This window comes from Bidens hawaiensis, unplaced genomic scaffold (assembly GCF_021521415.1).
Source record: "Bidens hawaiensis isolate Kalapana, Puna unplaced genomic scaffold, B.hawaiensis_p1.1 tig00020418_1, whole genome shotgun sequence".
NCBI classification, from domain to species: Eukaryota; Viridiplantae; Streptophyta; class Magnoliopsida; order Asterales; family Asteraceae; genus Bidens; species Bidens hawaiensis.
The window spans coordinates 182078-198893 of record NW_027493109.1 but is presented as its reverse complement, the minus strand read 5'-3'; the positions used below and the strand labels follow the sequence as shown (position 1 = coordinate 198893).

The 16816-nt window shown below is 34.2% G+C and overlaps 2 protein-coding genes and 1 long non-coding RNA gene across 3 annotated transcripts; 1 reads left to right on the top strand and 2 right to left on the bottom strand.

Moving 5' to 3' along the window:
• Positions 1–1280: 1280 nt before the first annotated feature.
• On the bottom strand, positions 1281–5425 carry LOC143560648 (uncharacterized). Its single transcript, XM_077048910.1, has 3 exons — positions 5018–5425; positions 3381–3511; positions 1281–2301 (listed from the first exon to the last, which is right to left on the bottom strand). Exons 1-3 carry the CDS (start codon positions 5195–5197, stop codon positions 1527–1529), a joined length of 1086 nt encoding a protein of 361 aa, XP_076905025.1. The 5' UTR covers positions 5198–5425; the 3' UTR covers positions 1281–1526.
• Positions 5426–9341: 3916 nt separating this feature from the next.
• Positions 9342–10804, bottom strand: LOC143560631 (uncharacterized). Its single transcript, XR_013140154.1, has 3 exons — positions 10711–10804; positions 10266–10349; positions 9342–9600 (listed from the first exon to the last, which is right to left on the bottom strand). It is a non-coding gene; the product is annotated as an uncharacterized LOC143560631 (long non-coding RNA).
• Positions 10805–12094: 1290 nt separating this feature from the next.
• On the top strand, positions 12095–16205 carry LOC143560647 (protein PAT1 homolog 1-like). The gene is made up of 6 exons (XM_077048909.1): positions 12095–12124; positions 12170–12336; positions 12811–12959; positions 13648–13704; positions 13829–13904; positions 13999–16205. The coding sequence occupies exons 2-6, from the start codon at positions 12294–12296 to the stop codon at positions 15936–15938; spliced, it is 2265 nt and encodes a 754-aa protein (XP_076905024.1). The 5' UTR covers positions 12095–12124; positions 12170–12293; the 3' UTR covers positions 15939–16205.
• Positions 16206–16816: the final 611 nt, after the last annotated feature.

Here is a 16816-nt window from a genome sequence, read left to right as displayed (position 1 = left end):
TTAAAAATGCCCACGGATAGTGGTCAATATAGCACTTGTCTATGAGATTGTAGCTTAATAAATTCAAACGCAATCGTCCCTGTGATAAGTTTCATCTCCTTCGGGTTGGATGGTGGTTATAGTACCGTCAATTCTGTCAACAAAAGAAATGTGCCGTTAAAATGCCCTCAAATATTAGTCCGTTTTAGCTGCAATAGTTATGGGTAAGAGAACTCCACAGCTAATCATGTTTTAGCGGAAGCAAAATCCTAGAATGGATATTCTAGTAGGAAGTTTCCATACGAACAACCAAAAACAAATCCAAACTCCCTAGTGAGCAAATCGAACAATATTGGTTGGTATGAGATGCAAATATTGCTCATTTCAAGAATTATGAGTAATTTTACAAATAAATATTTACAAGACAAAAGGTTCACTATAAAAATGTGTGGTTCCTGTTGAAAATTGGATAAAACTAATAAACTTCTCAACAAAAAAATATTTAATAGCCCATTTCAAAAGACCGAAACCCCTACTCACATGCATGTCAAATAAAAGTTTACAGAACCCCTGCCACATCTATCCACTCTTAATCAAATGTGAATCCAACAAGTTGGTTTTTCAAAGTAACTTTTACGAAGCATGGTTGCAAATCAGAAGAGAGATGGCGTTAACAAACAACGTAGACCCGAGCAAGCTGGATACTGTTGTCCTGAGAGGAGATGATTTATGATGGGCAAATCACCCTTGTGTAAAAGAATGGAAAGTAGCCACCAACGACTAATTTGAAGCCTTTAGGGGTATCTCAAATAAAAAGGAAGGAAATTGTTGGATTATAGATTTGAACGAAATCCCAAAAAAATCCAAATGAATATGAATTACAAGAAGATAAATCCCCTCAAGTCTCAGATGAGCTTTTGAACACCTCCAAAAGATATTATGGAAAAATTGAAGGCACAAAATCTCTTACCAAGACCACAAGGACCTAGCGCAAACAATACAAATGGAAATTGATGGCCCAAGCCATATTTTGTGGAAGAACTCAATAATTATGTGTGTTAGTGTAATATTTTATTAATAGTGTTTTAAGTGTGTGGTTTTGAGTCTAATCATTATTAGAGCTCGTTTCGGGCGAGAGAGGAAAAGCCGAGCGAATGCTTATGTGACCACATTTTCAGACCCGCCATTCTGGGTGCTCATGGTCTCATACAAACACCGCTTAAGGATGACAATTCAACTTTACAAATCAACAACGTGACTGCAAACTTCGCATAAACAAGCCTTCATAATTCATATTACAGCTTCAATAAAGAATATTATGTTCATAAATTTAACACTTTGATTTCAAAATAACTCAACAATAAATAAAAACATATACACACCCATACAACCTTCTCCCTGCCTTCCCCAATAATACACACTCCTAAACATCTAATATTCAATTTTTCTATCTAAATGTATACTCAAAACTCCCCCAAAAAAAAATATAATTTCTTTCTATTTCCCTTTTCCCGCCAATTGATATTATATAAAAACAATTAAATTCATTAATCCATAGCCGCTTTACTCTTCCGACCGCTCATTGGCTTCGGCAAACCATCAAACATCGGTCGTGTAATGGCGGCTGTAGACAATGCTTGAAGGTCAACAGTCAAATTCAACATGGAAGTTGGCCAAATTGATGATGTGGATGTACCATTAGTATTGTTAGTACCAGTCAATGATTCTTGAAAGCTCGGTGAACTTGAAGACTTTTTCACCCCACTAAAAGCGTCGGTAATCACTGAATCACCCAGTTTTAACGGTGGCATGTTTTGTGGTCCGTCAGCGTCACTGGTGGTTCGGCTGGCAGCTTTTGGTCTCAGCGCTAAACCCTTCCCGGCAGCAGGTGAAAATGCAGAGGCAGTGTTGGTGGTGTCAGGTTTGAGCATCGTCTCCGGGGTGTGATTTTGGAGGTCGACTTCTGATTTCCGCCTTCTTGTTAATATATCGTACCATGAATCTGAATCGGATTTTTTACCATTTGTGACAGGTGTGGTTTCATTGTCTGTCGGGCCCATTTCTGATAACTCGCAGGCTAAGCTTTTACATTTACGGTGAAGACCGTGTGCCGGGTTGGAAGGTTCAGATTGTTTTGTCCCGTTCTCAAATCTTTCGTTAATACCGTTTTGATTTGTCGGTTTAAGATCATAATAGTCTCGTAAAGCTTCCATCGATGGTGAAACGGTTCGTGGGGAAGAAGATGATAGTTTTAAAGATTTGATTGAGTCAAGTAAGTCTGAGTGTCTATGGTTCGGTGGCGTCGTGTTGGGCCTTCTTGGCCTGCAAGAAAATTATTAAGTTAGTGACTTGGATCATAATACTTGCCATCTCAATACGGGCCCATTTATTTATATATGGGTCGATTTCGGTATGTTTTATGTGTTAACTCTTAAGGGTCAAATGAACGGAAAAAAAATTAACTAGAATGGATACGGTCAAACTGGTCATAAGTCACCCAAAGTGTTTCTATTCTAACTAAAAAATTTAGATTCTTGTTGAAATAAAATCAACCTATTTCATCCCCTGTTTTAATAACCACAAATAACTGTTATCAATCATATATAATATCAAAAATGTTTATCAGGTGCAATTTGATTAGCCAACATAAAAGTATGATGTATCTTTTATTAGATACACGCGTGCGTTCAAAATAATGTGTGTGCACTAACAAAAGCTACAAAAAACTTAGTATTAACATTATGATACGATATGGTTTACGGCTTACAATATCATCATCATCATCATCATCATCATCATCATCGTACTCAGTATATCCCACCAATAGCAAAGCTATGGTAGGGTCTGAGGAGGGTAAGATGTAGACAGCCTTACCTCTACCCCGTAGGAATAGAGAGGCTGCTTCCGGTGAGACCCCCAGCTCGATGGTAGTTTTGCATCAAGCCTTGGACATAAGGCACATAACACTCAACCATTGGGACACCGGCCGATTGGTGCATGTACCCTTGTCTTTCGGCTATCAACGCTACCACATGATGCCTGATTAACCTTCCGCCACTTTTAACGTTATTTTCACGAGATTAGTAAAATAACGTCAAAATTAGTGCAATTTCACTTTAGCCCACCTGAGGGTTCACACATATACACATTATATGCGCGCACCCAAGCAGGGCATTACGGCTTACAATATACTAAATGAAATTCTGAGACGTATAAGTAAAAATTCCTAAGACAAAAACGGTGAAACTGTGTATTAAGTACAAAGTAGTGTGTAACAAAATTAACGGCGCTCTCTCTGACTATATTTAATATGTCATGATGTGTAAAATGCATAAAATAGAGACAAGGTTCATTAGATTCAAGCACAACAACTTCATGGATAGGATGTGATGTATAGGTACCTGTGTGTCTCATGTCCATTTGACATGATGGGAGAAGGTGGATGCCGTCCTGGTAGTGGTATATGAAGTGTCTTGCGGGAAAACATTTGTAGATCTGTTGTCAGACCATTCATCTTTTTCACATCAGCCACCTGTAATAACATGCAATGTTAAATTAAAAAAAAAATAATAATCAAATTTAAACTAGCATGCATGCATCTAATTGTAGAAATAAATATCTATAAAATTATCATATGTCCTGGCTTCATTCATATAATATTCTCTTGGTGTCATTTAAACAGATAGATAAAATATCCCTATGCGATAACTAAATCAAATGATTCACTTTTTCAATGATTGATTTGTTGTAATTCCAAAAAAGATTTAATAATCACACTTCCGTAAGAAGTATGACAAAAACGCATAATGTTGGTTGTATACAAGTACTTCCTCGATTGGCTAGCGTCCTCAAATCAGTTTACGTCACCAACTAACTTAGAATTTGTCGGAGTCCCAATAATAGTTAAGAGCCAAATCTGAATAAGTTAAACGTTCCTAACATATTTGTCATGTGATTTTGGAGGTCGATTTCTTTTGTCTGGAATAAACTTTGAAGAGCCAGCTTGTTAGTTTGTATTATGGAAAATGGAATGGTTAGAATTGCTTACTTAAACATTGTATGCTTATAAACAGAAAAAAATAATCAGCTTAAGGTTAACAATTTCCACCAAGAATAACAAATTGGAAATAAACAGTGGGAAACTGCTTTTAGAACACATGCCATTTCACCCTAAGAAAACCGGATAAAGACAAGCACTTTTCTTCATCAGAACACTCAAAAAGTGGTTATCTGCTTGTAAAAGAGGATAATATCATATTTATCTGACAAAAAAATTATAGTATCAAATACACCCATCTCCTCTTCTTGACATAACTACCGCTCTCTTTTTGGATGGACAAACATGATTTTATCATACATTTTAAGAGGCATCTCTTCACAGTCCTAAGCATAAAGTGAACTACCTTTTATAGACAAGAAGACACACATTTGAATTGGCAGTACTAACTTTAACAAAATTGGCATAAAAATCAATCAAAATACGCTTTCTTTCTAATCACTTAATCTTCATAATGCAACTTTATTCAGCAACCATATCAAGCTAAAAACCCAATCTCATGATAAAATCACAAAATTGTTAAATCTTCTATTCAAATTCTAATTCCTCGACAAACTTCTTCCTACCAACACATTTTCATTACTTTCCTAGCATGTACACTCGAAAAAAAAACTCACCTAACTTCCAAAAACAAAACAACATCAATCAATCACTTATTCTCACAATGCAAAACTTAACTTCAACAGGTTTAACACATCATAAAATCACAAAATTGCTAAATCTACAGTCTACACTCCTACTGACACATGTTCATTATTATCCGAGCATGTACACTATAAAAAAAGGAATGCACCTAACTTCCATAAATAACATTAAAACACTTCAAACACCACAAATTCATTATAACAAGTACAAAAAGTAATAACATATTTATAACAACAACAACAACATTCAGTTTCTAATAAATTAAAAATAATAATAATAATAATAATAATAATAATAATAATAATAATAATAATAATAATAAAGAAGTAAGTTTACCTCAACACCATACTTAATTGCAACACCAGCTAACGTATCGAATTTGGTGACCGTATGCTCAATATATCCCAAACCGCCATCACCGACACTCGAACCACCACCAGAAGATGAAGTTTTGTTGTCAGAATAACCGGAAAACACCTTCGACGGTGACGATGACGGTGACGGCGATGATTCCATCAACAAACAAACAAACGCCGATCTAACCGTTAATTCCAATAATTATCATCATCGGTAGGGAAATTGAATCGGATAACCAAACCCTAACCCTAACGGTAACGGTAACGGTAACGGAAACAACTGGCGTGCATTGATCGGATAATATTATAAGTGAATATAGAGAATCGATTAACAACGATTAACTGTTTGTTTGTTTGTTGTAGATCTGGTGGTGTATTGTATTGTATTGTATTGTATTGGTGAATACGCGTACGGAATGAAACGTGTATTGACAAAAAGTATTATAAAGTGTGTGTGGGAATGAATGAAGAAATTAAATGAAATGAGAGGTAGGGGGGAGAATACGACACGTTGGATGTTGGTGAACTTTTTATATTTTTGCCTGGCTGGGTAATAATAATAATAATAATAATAATAATAATAATAATAATAATAATAATAATAATAATAGTAAGTAACTTTAAACTGAACAAAATACTTGTCTTGTGATCATTAATATTAAAAAAACAAAACTAATTTTTAAATTTTTTACAACACTTTTAATGTTTTATTGACCACCTAAATACATAACTAGTGTTTGTTTTTTCATATGACAAATTAACATTGTCTAACGACATAGTTTAATGTGTCATATACTTCAAACATTTGGGTGTCTGATGCCAAAAATAAAAAATAAGGGTTGCAACTAACAAAACTGTGCTGACCATATATTTGTAAATTGCAATTAACTTTTTTGGTTGGGTATATTTGTATAATAATAAATAACTTTAAATTGAAAAAAATTAATACTTCTTGTCTTGTAATCAATAACATTTAAAAAGAAAAGGGTGAATTTTTTATATATATATTTATATATATATATACTAGTTTTATCCCCCGTATTACGGGGGTTGTTTTATATTGGTTGTTCTAATATTTATTTATTTTTTGAATTTATATTTTTTATTTGTATGAAATTTAATAGTATACTTATGGTTTGATGATAAATTGTTTCACAAATAAATGAGATGTTATAACCCGGTTTAAAAACTATATGGTTTTGATGAGATGCAAGACCCGTTTTATGTTTATACTATAAAATTGGTTTTTTTAATTATAAATAATATTTATGAAAGTTAATAATATACTTATGGTTTGATGAGACTCAAGGGCCGTTTATTTTTTTTACTATAAAATTGGTTTTTTAATTTAAACAATATATATATCTTTTTTAAATTAAATAAGATATTAACTTGTAGTATATCCTATTTCATAGGATTTTTACATCAATAATTTGGTGAAAATAATTTTTAATTTAATGAGATGTTATAACCCGTTTAAGGAATATCTGGGTTTGGTAAGATCCATACCCATGAATTCAAGTCAAATGCATGAGAAGCCTTCATTTAAAAATCAAGCAAATCTGGTGACTCTAAAAAGGGGGGGAGCGACCACATCGCGACACGTAGGATTTTTATGTTTTCGTTTATATATATATATATATATATATATATATATATATATTTGTATGTGGGTTTTATTGAGTACGTAATAGGTGTATTGTTCATTAGTTTAATTGTAACTTGGTGTTTAATAACGTGAGCTATAAGGACAATGAGGTAAATAATTACGTAATTGTTAGTAGCAGAGTGATTGTATAAAAGATAAGTTGAAGAGCAAGCTTCGTAATTAATGTATTCTTATTTTAAGTCTTGAGTTTTTATATTTGAATTTTGTGATTTATGTATTTGATGAATATGAACCGCACTTCATTTCGTATTTAAAACATAAATTAGTACGTTGTGGTGTATTCGTTTCGTATAGCTTCCAATAACTTATTACTTATTGTCGATTTGTATCCACCGCACTATATTCATGACAACTTTCCTTTTTCTGAAAGTGTATTGTATACATGATAATATTGGCATATCAAACTTAGCTAAAGTCAAGTAACATCAAGGGTTACTTATAAGACGTGTTTTGTTGTATATTTAAACCATCATTTCAATTTTGAATGGTCGCCTATAAAAATAAAAATTCATTTGTGACGACGATACATGGATGGACGGTGTAGCGGAAAATAAAAATGACGACCTTGAACAAAAATACTAATAGTTGAATGAAAATTGTTGATAAGAGAAGTTTAAAACCCAATTTTTTTATAAAATGCAGGCCGTTTTTTAAAATCAAACAAAATGTTGAATGCTAACTAATTATGGAATAACTGTTAATGATCGTTAGCGTAAGTGATTGAGGTGAGACACCTAAAGACTTCAATTTTAAAATAAGGTCTTGGATTCAAGTCTCAGTTATGACAAAAACAAATATGAGGTTTGGGCAGCAGGTTTTATCACTTATGGCGGATTTCCACCTGTGAGCGGAATGGAGAATATCGGATATGTCAGTCATTAGTGGCTCATTGGTCATTCAGTGATCCAAATGATTGTTCGAAAAAAAACTAATTAGGGAATAACTTATGTTATTGGAAGGGGAAACAAATCTTTTAAAATAGTTTATTTCCTAGAAACTTAAATGTCCCAAACAATTCATGTGAACATAATAAATTTTTGTGAGTATAATAACACCATACGAATTTTGTGTGAAGGGGACCAAAACCTATATTGATGCTGATACAGGTATATGCTCACATTTCAATAAATTCCAAATTACATTTCTGTGTCCTTTAGGCAAAGGATAAAATTTTGGAAGGCAATTCATAGAAGTGATTGCTATTTATTTTAAGACGTTTTTATGATTTGTGTTACAGAGAAGTTTTGTTAGGGCTGTAGAAAACATTACTATAGAGGGGAGGAGGGGCAGAGGACGACCGAAATTGACTTGGGATGAGAGGATTATGCATGATTTGATAGACCTAAACCTCTCCGAGGACATGGTTGAAGATAGGAATTCGTGGAGAAGTAGAATTAAAGTTAAGGATTTTTAGAGAGAATTGAATACCTTAGGGCTTAGACTTAACTTATTTAGGTCACATACCATAATGGTATTTCCCTTACATATATTATTATTATTATTATTATTATTATTATTATTAGCTTTCATATAGCTGTTAAACTATGATCTTATTATTAATATTATTATAATTAGTAGTAGTTTTTATATAACTGTTAAACTTTGATTTCCTCTATTTTGCTTCACACACATGTACTTAGAGCCGAGGGTCTCTCTGGAAGCCACCTCTTTATTCCTTTGGATAGAGGTACGGTGTGCCTACATCCCACCCTCCCCAGACCCTACTTATAGCTTTGCTGTCGGTGGGATTTTACTGGGCATGATTGATGATTGATGATTGATGAAGAAGTTTTGTTACAAGTTCAAAAATATTACGAATATGAATGCTAATTTTAAGAAAACACACCTTGAGCCATTTAATTTACATAATCATTTATATTTAAGTGATCATGTATTTGTTTTATCTTTGTTTACACAGCAGACTTGTACATTTAACTACACATGTAACTTTTCATATCATTATTAAACGCAAAAAGTAGATCAGCTAATTTACCTTTTATCAACAGATAAACTTAACATAAATATTGAAAACGACCATCAACTAACAAGAAGTTGGATTGGCCAAAAACAAACACTTAGAAACCATCTAATGTTTATCCTAGGACACTGTTCACACACCACAATCCACATCTAAGAGTAGTTAATGATAAAATCAATTATATTTCCACGCAGTTGCTTTGTCTTCTCATACGCTATGTCTTGCTGAAACGCCAAATCACCCACCAAGTTGCTATAACAATGGAATGTAACATTCTTTTCTTAATACTAGATAGCGTAGCCCGTAGTTCATTTTGATTATTGGCAAATCTCCACCGTTGTTTATGCATTAAAGCATAATTAAAGCATTCCAATATTCAAACCACTCTTTTCCTTTTCAACAATGATCATTTCACCCACAACAATTATCACGAATGCAATCAACCCCCCGTACATATCAGACACCGATAAGTTGTACATATAATCTCCAATGTTCATCAAACAAACCATGATGCATTTGATTTTTTAACTAACAAGCTTTATAGATCCATTATATGTACGTAAATGATTAATCTAACTTCCCCTTCATTCGAGATAACGAATAAGTTATTTACTGGAAAATAAATGGATTAGAAAACAACAGTTTATCTATAAACTAGGATTTTTACCCGCGCTTCGCGGCGCGGGCTAGTTATATACAATTAGTAGCTGTAATTAGCTAAGGTTGCTGACATCAAATTATGTCCAAAAGTGATACCAAAGCTTCTAATCATCGAGTTATGTCAACCATTGTCTAAAAGTGGTCTTCTACAAATCCAAAATAGCAAGTTCTAATGGCCCTTTTTGTAGATGATTATGTTCATCCAAAATAGCACTTTCTAATGGCCCTCTTTGTAGATGATTATGTTCCTGGACTCCTGGAGAATTAAATGTATAAAGTGAGAAGTAACCTTTTATATTAGCACTAATGTCTTTTATGGAATATAATACCTGCAAATGGAAAGTTATGGCTGTGTACTACGCTATTAGACTACATGTAGTGGACTTGTATGTGGGAGCTAAATGAATGACATGAACTCTTAATTCTAGTTAAAAACCATTACGAAATGGTGAAATTGACAATTAAGCTTTTTTACCGTTATGCCCTTAGCGGCCGTCATTGATGTAAAATAATTAATTTAGGACCAGATGTAATTTGTCAGTTAATTTAGGACTTTATTTTTGATTAATTCTTCAGCATCTCAATTGGTTTTCATTTTAGAATACTAAACGGTTTCCATGTAATTTTTCTCTGAAGCATATATTTTTAAACGACTCGTATGGTCATTACCATTTTGACCCGTGATTAACATAAAAGTAGAATCTAAAAATTGAGTTTTCTCATACTCTCATATTGGCTGTGTATCGAAGGTTTTTCAAAGGATACAGCCAAAAGATTTTTACGGGAATGTAAGAACCTATGCTAAATCATAAAGCGAAGAGCTGACTGTATATTTCATACAGTCAGATCAGAAGCTACTGGCGTTGGTGCATAAATAATTAAATATCAAATTGCTATAATTAGTTGAAGCAGAAACCTTACCTTCAATAGTGGAGCCATAGTATAGCATAAAGATTAACTTGTACCATGGGCTGGATGTAAACAGTTCAGCCAAGTAGCCAACACCTGCAATATGAGACCACCTGAGAATCCTTTTTTCCCTCGTTTGACTTCTTAAAAAGTCAGTGCAATAATTAAAGCATTAGTGCATTACACAATACAATTGTAGATTTTATTATCTTTTGCTACTTAAATCCCTAAACATATACCAATTATATTTGTTTACATGATTGTCCTCATTTGATCCAAAATTTATATCTATTGTAGAATATGAACTAAATTATTAACTCATAATGTTGGTTTTGATCAATAGTTTACAATATTTTAATAAGAACCCCATATGCTATAAATTATAATCTAAGTAATTCAGTCAACATCCAACAATCAAAGCCTAAAAACAAATTGAAAAAAAAAATAAATAGATCACCTGACGTGCAACAGCAAGTGACCTTTAACCCGCGGCGTGCAAATTTATCAATGACAGCATGTTGTGTGCAAGATTCTATATCTACACCAATTTATATCTACCTTTAACCTTTGCTGACCATGCATTTAACAATCACATTGCAAATAAGTTAAAGTCATATTGTCAGTTAGATTCAATTCATGAATAACTCTTTTTGAGTTTACTGTAATCAAACTTTGAAGAGCATACATATCAAATCTTTGTTAATTTCAACTTGAAACTAATTCTTCAATATAATTGGTTAGACTAACTGAATGCCATAAAACTTTAATCCTGAGGATAGCCTCCATATTCGAATAGCCTCAGTAAGTCACTATATTGTCCATGAATATCCCCTAGAAAATCACAATTTTTATACAGCTTTAAATAAATAAATCATATATAACGGAATATCAAATAAACACATGTAATCCGTTAAGCTTTTATCAGGTAACAATATATACTCTCCTATAACTCCTTTACAAATAAGGTGTAACAATAAACATAATAAATAACAATTCAACCTAGTCACGTTAAATATTATTTTGTATTGGTAAGTTATTGGGCTTGTATATATATTTTACGAGCCCTAATATGTTTGCCGGTAGAGGTGTTCAAGGTTCAATTTTGACGACTTTGGGTCCCTATATGACAATTTCTACGCTCGAAATTCTGAACCAATTCGGCTTTTCAATTACAAAACCACTACATTACGGATTTACGGTAGCCTACTACAAAAATCATTCAAATAATCTAAACATAACTTGCAAAGTTTCAAAATAATTATATATATCTAATATAATAAAACAAAAATAAATATAATTAAATCCTACGATCCCATACGGTTTTACCCCGCTGGTTTTGATAAAAATTGTACACCAAACCAAGAAAAAAAACAACCGCGAAGCTGAACCAATGATTGGTTTCAATGGTTTTATGATTTTGAACCGAGCCATGAACACACCAAGAGGTGGACAAATAAACCTGTTAACCGAACCGACTCAAAATCGAACTGTAACCAAACTGGTTTGAAACCGATTATGTAGAAATCGGTTTAGAACCGATTAAAACCGTAGGTTCGGAACCGATTTGTAATTTTTTCCACCAAAACCGATCATAACCTGGTCAATAAACCGGTTTCAACACAAACCAAACCGATTTTAACCGGTTTCAGTCCAAACCAGTTTTGTGTTTTAAACTGTTCTGTTCACCTCTACACACCCCTGTTGGTTGGCCGGTGCTGATATATTCATATCTTTTATAATAATAATAATAATAATAATATTTTGACACTATCATATTATTCATATCTTTTCTTTTGTTACAAAATGAAATGATTGCGTACCGACCGTAATATTATCACTGTACCAACCAAACCAAATGCATCACTCCAAATCATCCAATTTCACCTTCATCTTCATCTTCATCTTCATCTTCATCTTCATCTTCACACGCTAACTCAGCTTCTACCCTTCCGTCCGTACGATCTCCGATCAATCAATTTTTTTTTAAAAAAAAACGACACCGTTTTACCTCTCGAAACCCTAGTTTTTCACAGTTTGATCATGGATAGATCTGTTAGTCAGGAGTTGAGTAGCATCAATCAAGGTTTGTTCTCAGCTCAGCTGATTTTATTGTTGTTGTAATTTGATCGGTAGTTGTTAGGGTTTGAATGATGAATATGTGTTAATTGATTGAATTAGTTGTGAATTGATATTCTGATATTGCTATCTAGGGTTTGAATTGGATATGATTGTGGTTGAATGATGAATTTGTGTTGATTAATCGAACTAATTGTAGATTAATAGCTATTTCAGCTTCTTATTGAACGTAGCGGTGTAATATTGCTATCTAGGGTTTGATTTTCTGTTTGTATGATGAATTTGTGTTAATGGATTGAATTAGTTGTGAATTGATAGTGTGATGTTGTTATCTAGGGTTTAATTTGGATATGATTTTGTTCGAATGATGATTGAATTAGTTGTAAATTGATAGTGTGATATTGTTATCTAAGGTTTGCTTTAATCTGTTATGTTGTTTTATGAATTTGCTTTCTTATAGTTTTTATAAATTGTTTGGCAGATGATAGACTGTTTGACGCTTCGCAATATGCTTTCTTTGGTCAACCGGCTATTGACATGGCTGACTTTGGGTGTTTAGAAGAAGATGGTGGCGATAATCCTGCAACTGGAATTGCTGACGATGAATACCATTTGTTTGACCGTGAAGAGGTAAAGTTTTCCTAGAAACTTAATGATACTTGTTCATTATCGTTTATCACAATAAAATTATTTACAAGTACTGTAGTAATTTGTAAATGAGCTTATTTGAATTAAGTTACAAACTTGGTTTTTATTCTCAAAAGAGGTGCCATACCTGAATTAAGTTAGAATGGCTTGATTTGGATGTGAATACAACTTGAATTTGAATTTGAGTTTATTTAGACTTTAATCTATAGATCAGCAGAATGCATATTTGAAGTTAGTGATATAACTTAATTGCACTCTAGTTTGCTAATACAATCAAAGCTGACCAATACAAGGCATTATGGATTTATGTCATAACACTAGTTTTTAACATGTTGGTATGTGTGTGTTTGTGCTGTGGCATTATGTGGATAATATTACTAGCACTTTTTATGTCAATATAACTGCAATATTGATTGTTCACAAATGATAAACTTTGAACACGCTGCATTCTGCTGGGAGGATATGAATAATAAAAAGTTGGGGTCAAATAGATAGTAGTCAAAAGCAAATTCTAATTATTGTATACAAATATAAAAAAACAATTACTTTCATGGGTAAGCAGGTAACCAAAAAAAAAAAAGAAAATGTGCACTTGATGGTTCTTTAATGCAGTTCTTAAACTGTTAGTGCTAATATAAATTATTTTTCTAATACGTTTTTTTTTTCACAGGATCCGGGTGTAGGATCTCTATCTGATTTAGATGATCTGTCAACTATATTTTCAAAGGTTAGTGCAGTAGCTATTAGTTTTTTTATTATTATTTACACTACAAGTTCAATGCAACAGTCTTACTGCGTGAAGGTTTGTATGTTTAACTGATTGAATGATATAATAATGTTTTATTTTACAGTTAAACAGATCAGTTAGCGGACCTAGACATCCTGGAGTTATTGGTGATCGCGTGTCAGGAGATATTTCAAGAGGAAGTGAGTACACATCTGACCACTATTTTCTCAACATCTCATTATAGATTTTAAGAAATACTTGTTACTATTAAGGTTCATATTTATGTATTTTCAGGTTCATCTGCATCTGACTGGGTACAAGATAGAGACTTACCTGAGTGGTTAGATCAACACATATCCGACACAGAAAGCAGCCAGATCAGCAGAAGATGGTCTTCACAATCACAATCACATCTTCTAGATTCGAAACCCTTATACCGTGCATCATCATACCCTCATGAAAAACACCAATTTTTCACTGAACCCGTACTTGCACCGAGCTCATCATTACCTTCATTTTCTCCCGGTAACAATCAACATTCACATCTAACCCGCCCATCTGGCATCAGTGGTCCCCACACACCCTTTTCAGACCCAAATCTTTCACCTCTAGGTGGGTCCCATCATTTGTCTCGTTACAGTGGAAACCGTACCCAATTGCTCCATCCAGACCTAGCCCAGTTCACTCAAGCTCAAAACCATTGGGCTAACCCTAACCACACGTTGCTCCAAAACGGGTTATTATCACCACAGCATTTTATCTCGCCGCATTCTTTACGGATCAGCCCGTTTGCGCTCCAACCACCTTACTTATACGACACTATCCCGTCTCACTCGTTGCATTTAAACAAATACGTGTCGCCTGGTACACGCGAACAGAGAACAAAACAAAAGAGTAAACGTGGGTCACGGGTTTCTCGACAGGGTTCAGATAGTAGCAGTCAGAAGAATGATAATAATAATATATGCCGGGTGCAATTCAGATCAAAATATATGACATCTGAAGAAATTGAAAACATTTTAAACATGCAACATGCTTCAACGCATAGTAACGATCCATATATTAACGATTACTATCATCAGGCTTGTCTTGCCAGGAATTCTTCCAGAGCCCGTTTCCACCCGGCCCAAATCAAAGATTCACAACGGGCACGTAACGGGTCAGATTCACAAGCTCAGATAAGTGTCGATTCACACGGAAGGGTTTCATTCTCGTTAATTCGTCGGCCACAACCACTTCTTGAAGTGGGCTCGTTATCTGGTTTGGGTGATAACGGATCAGGGTCGGACCCAAAATCGTTGGAACAAGAACCGTTGCTTGCAGCTAGAATCATGATTGAAGATGGGTTTTCTGTGCTTGCTGATGTGGAAGACATTGATCGGTTTTTGAAGTCAACTCAGCCACAAGATGGCGGTGCTCAGGCAAGACAGAGGCGGAAGATTCTTCTAGAAGGTTTAGCGGCGGCTCTTCAACTTGTGGACCCGCTTGGTGTAACAAACACGTCTTCCGGGCTGGGCCCAAAAGATGATATTGTGTTCTTACGGGTCGTATCGCTTCCCAAAGGACGGAAACTTATTTCCAAATATCTTCAACTTCTGTCACCGAATGGTGACCTGGCACGAATTGTATGCATGACCGTTTTCAGTCATTTGAGGTTTTTATTCGGTGGACTTCCGTCAGAACCCGAAGCATCCGAAACCGTCACATCATTAGCAAAGATAGTGAAAACATGTGTAACCGCCATGGATCTTAACTCATTAAGTGCTTGTTTAGCCGCTGTTGTTTGTTCACGAGAGCAACCACCACTTCGCCCACTTGGCAGTTCAGCTGGCGACGGAGCATCGATTGTTCTAAAATCGGTTCTAGAAAGAGCTACTCAGCTGTTAACAAGTGCGGGCCTGGGTTTGCAAAACACAAACCCGGCACTTTGGCAGGCTTCATTCGATGCGTTTTTTGGGCTTTTGACGAAATACTGTTTAAGTAAATATGACAGTTTAGTGCAAGCGATGTATGCACAGGTGGCACCGAGCAGTGAGATAGTGTTGTCGGAAGCTGCAATGGCGATTAGTAGAGAGATGCCGGTTGAGCTTCTTAGGGCTAGTTTGCCTCATACAAATGATAGTCAAAGGAAGATGTTGGTTGACTTTAGTCAGCGGTCAATGCACGTCGGTGGGTTTAGCAGTGGTCATAAAGGTGATGGTGGTCAGGTTGCTCCGGAATCAGTTAGCGTGTGAGTGAATAAAGGTTTGTTGGACATTCTCATCTGCCAGTTGAAGGTGGTTTTATAAGGCCTGTGGTGGCTGATGTTTGTTTGTTAATGGATGGTTTATAAAAACATTAGGTCATAAATATTGTGTGCGAACCGGAACTTGTTTTTCGATTGGTTCGGGTCGATTGGGTAGTTTGTTTGTACAGGTTCTGCAAGTTTGTATGAATTTTAACTTTATACTGCTGTTTCTTTGTGTTTTGTATATAGAACCCCAGTCATATAAGTAATAATTATTCGGTGTTAAGTGGTTTTATGACTCAAGATCAAGCTTTTTTTCATGATTAAAGTTGAGGTGATACCATCATAGCTAACAAAAGGTTAAAAATGACTGAAGGGGTAAAAACTTGAAGCCTTTATTGGTGATTTTATTTTATTAAATCGAGTTAAATTCGAAACTTGGTTATCTTTTATGGACTTCGTTATTTGAGAAACAAATTATACCATAAAATCGAAATTTTTGTTGTCTTCAATTTTTTTTAGTTAATCCCGTGTTTATATTAAAATGAGTTTTGTTGGTTAATATTTGATTTGAAATTACTAAACTCAAAAAAAAATTACAATAAAGTAACAGATAAGCGGGCAACCATCTGTGTCGCAACCTTCTTTTGAATATGGCAATTCAATTATCGAACCTTATTATTTTAAAATAAAAAAGGGCGTTGCTGAAGTTAAAATGGCTCGTGTAGTTATTTACTTGGTACTATCAAGTCATGTAATAGTGTGATTATATACGTATGTTTCGTAATTACACCTATCGCATTATGATAACTTCGTACTCTTCACATGAAAAAAGCCCTTGAGATTTCTTATATACGAAATGACAAACATATATTTTAACTTATT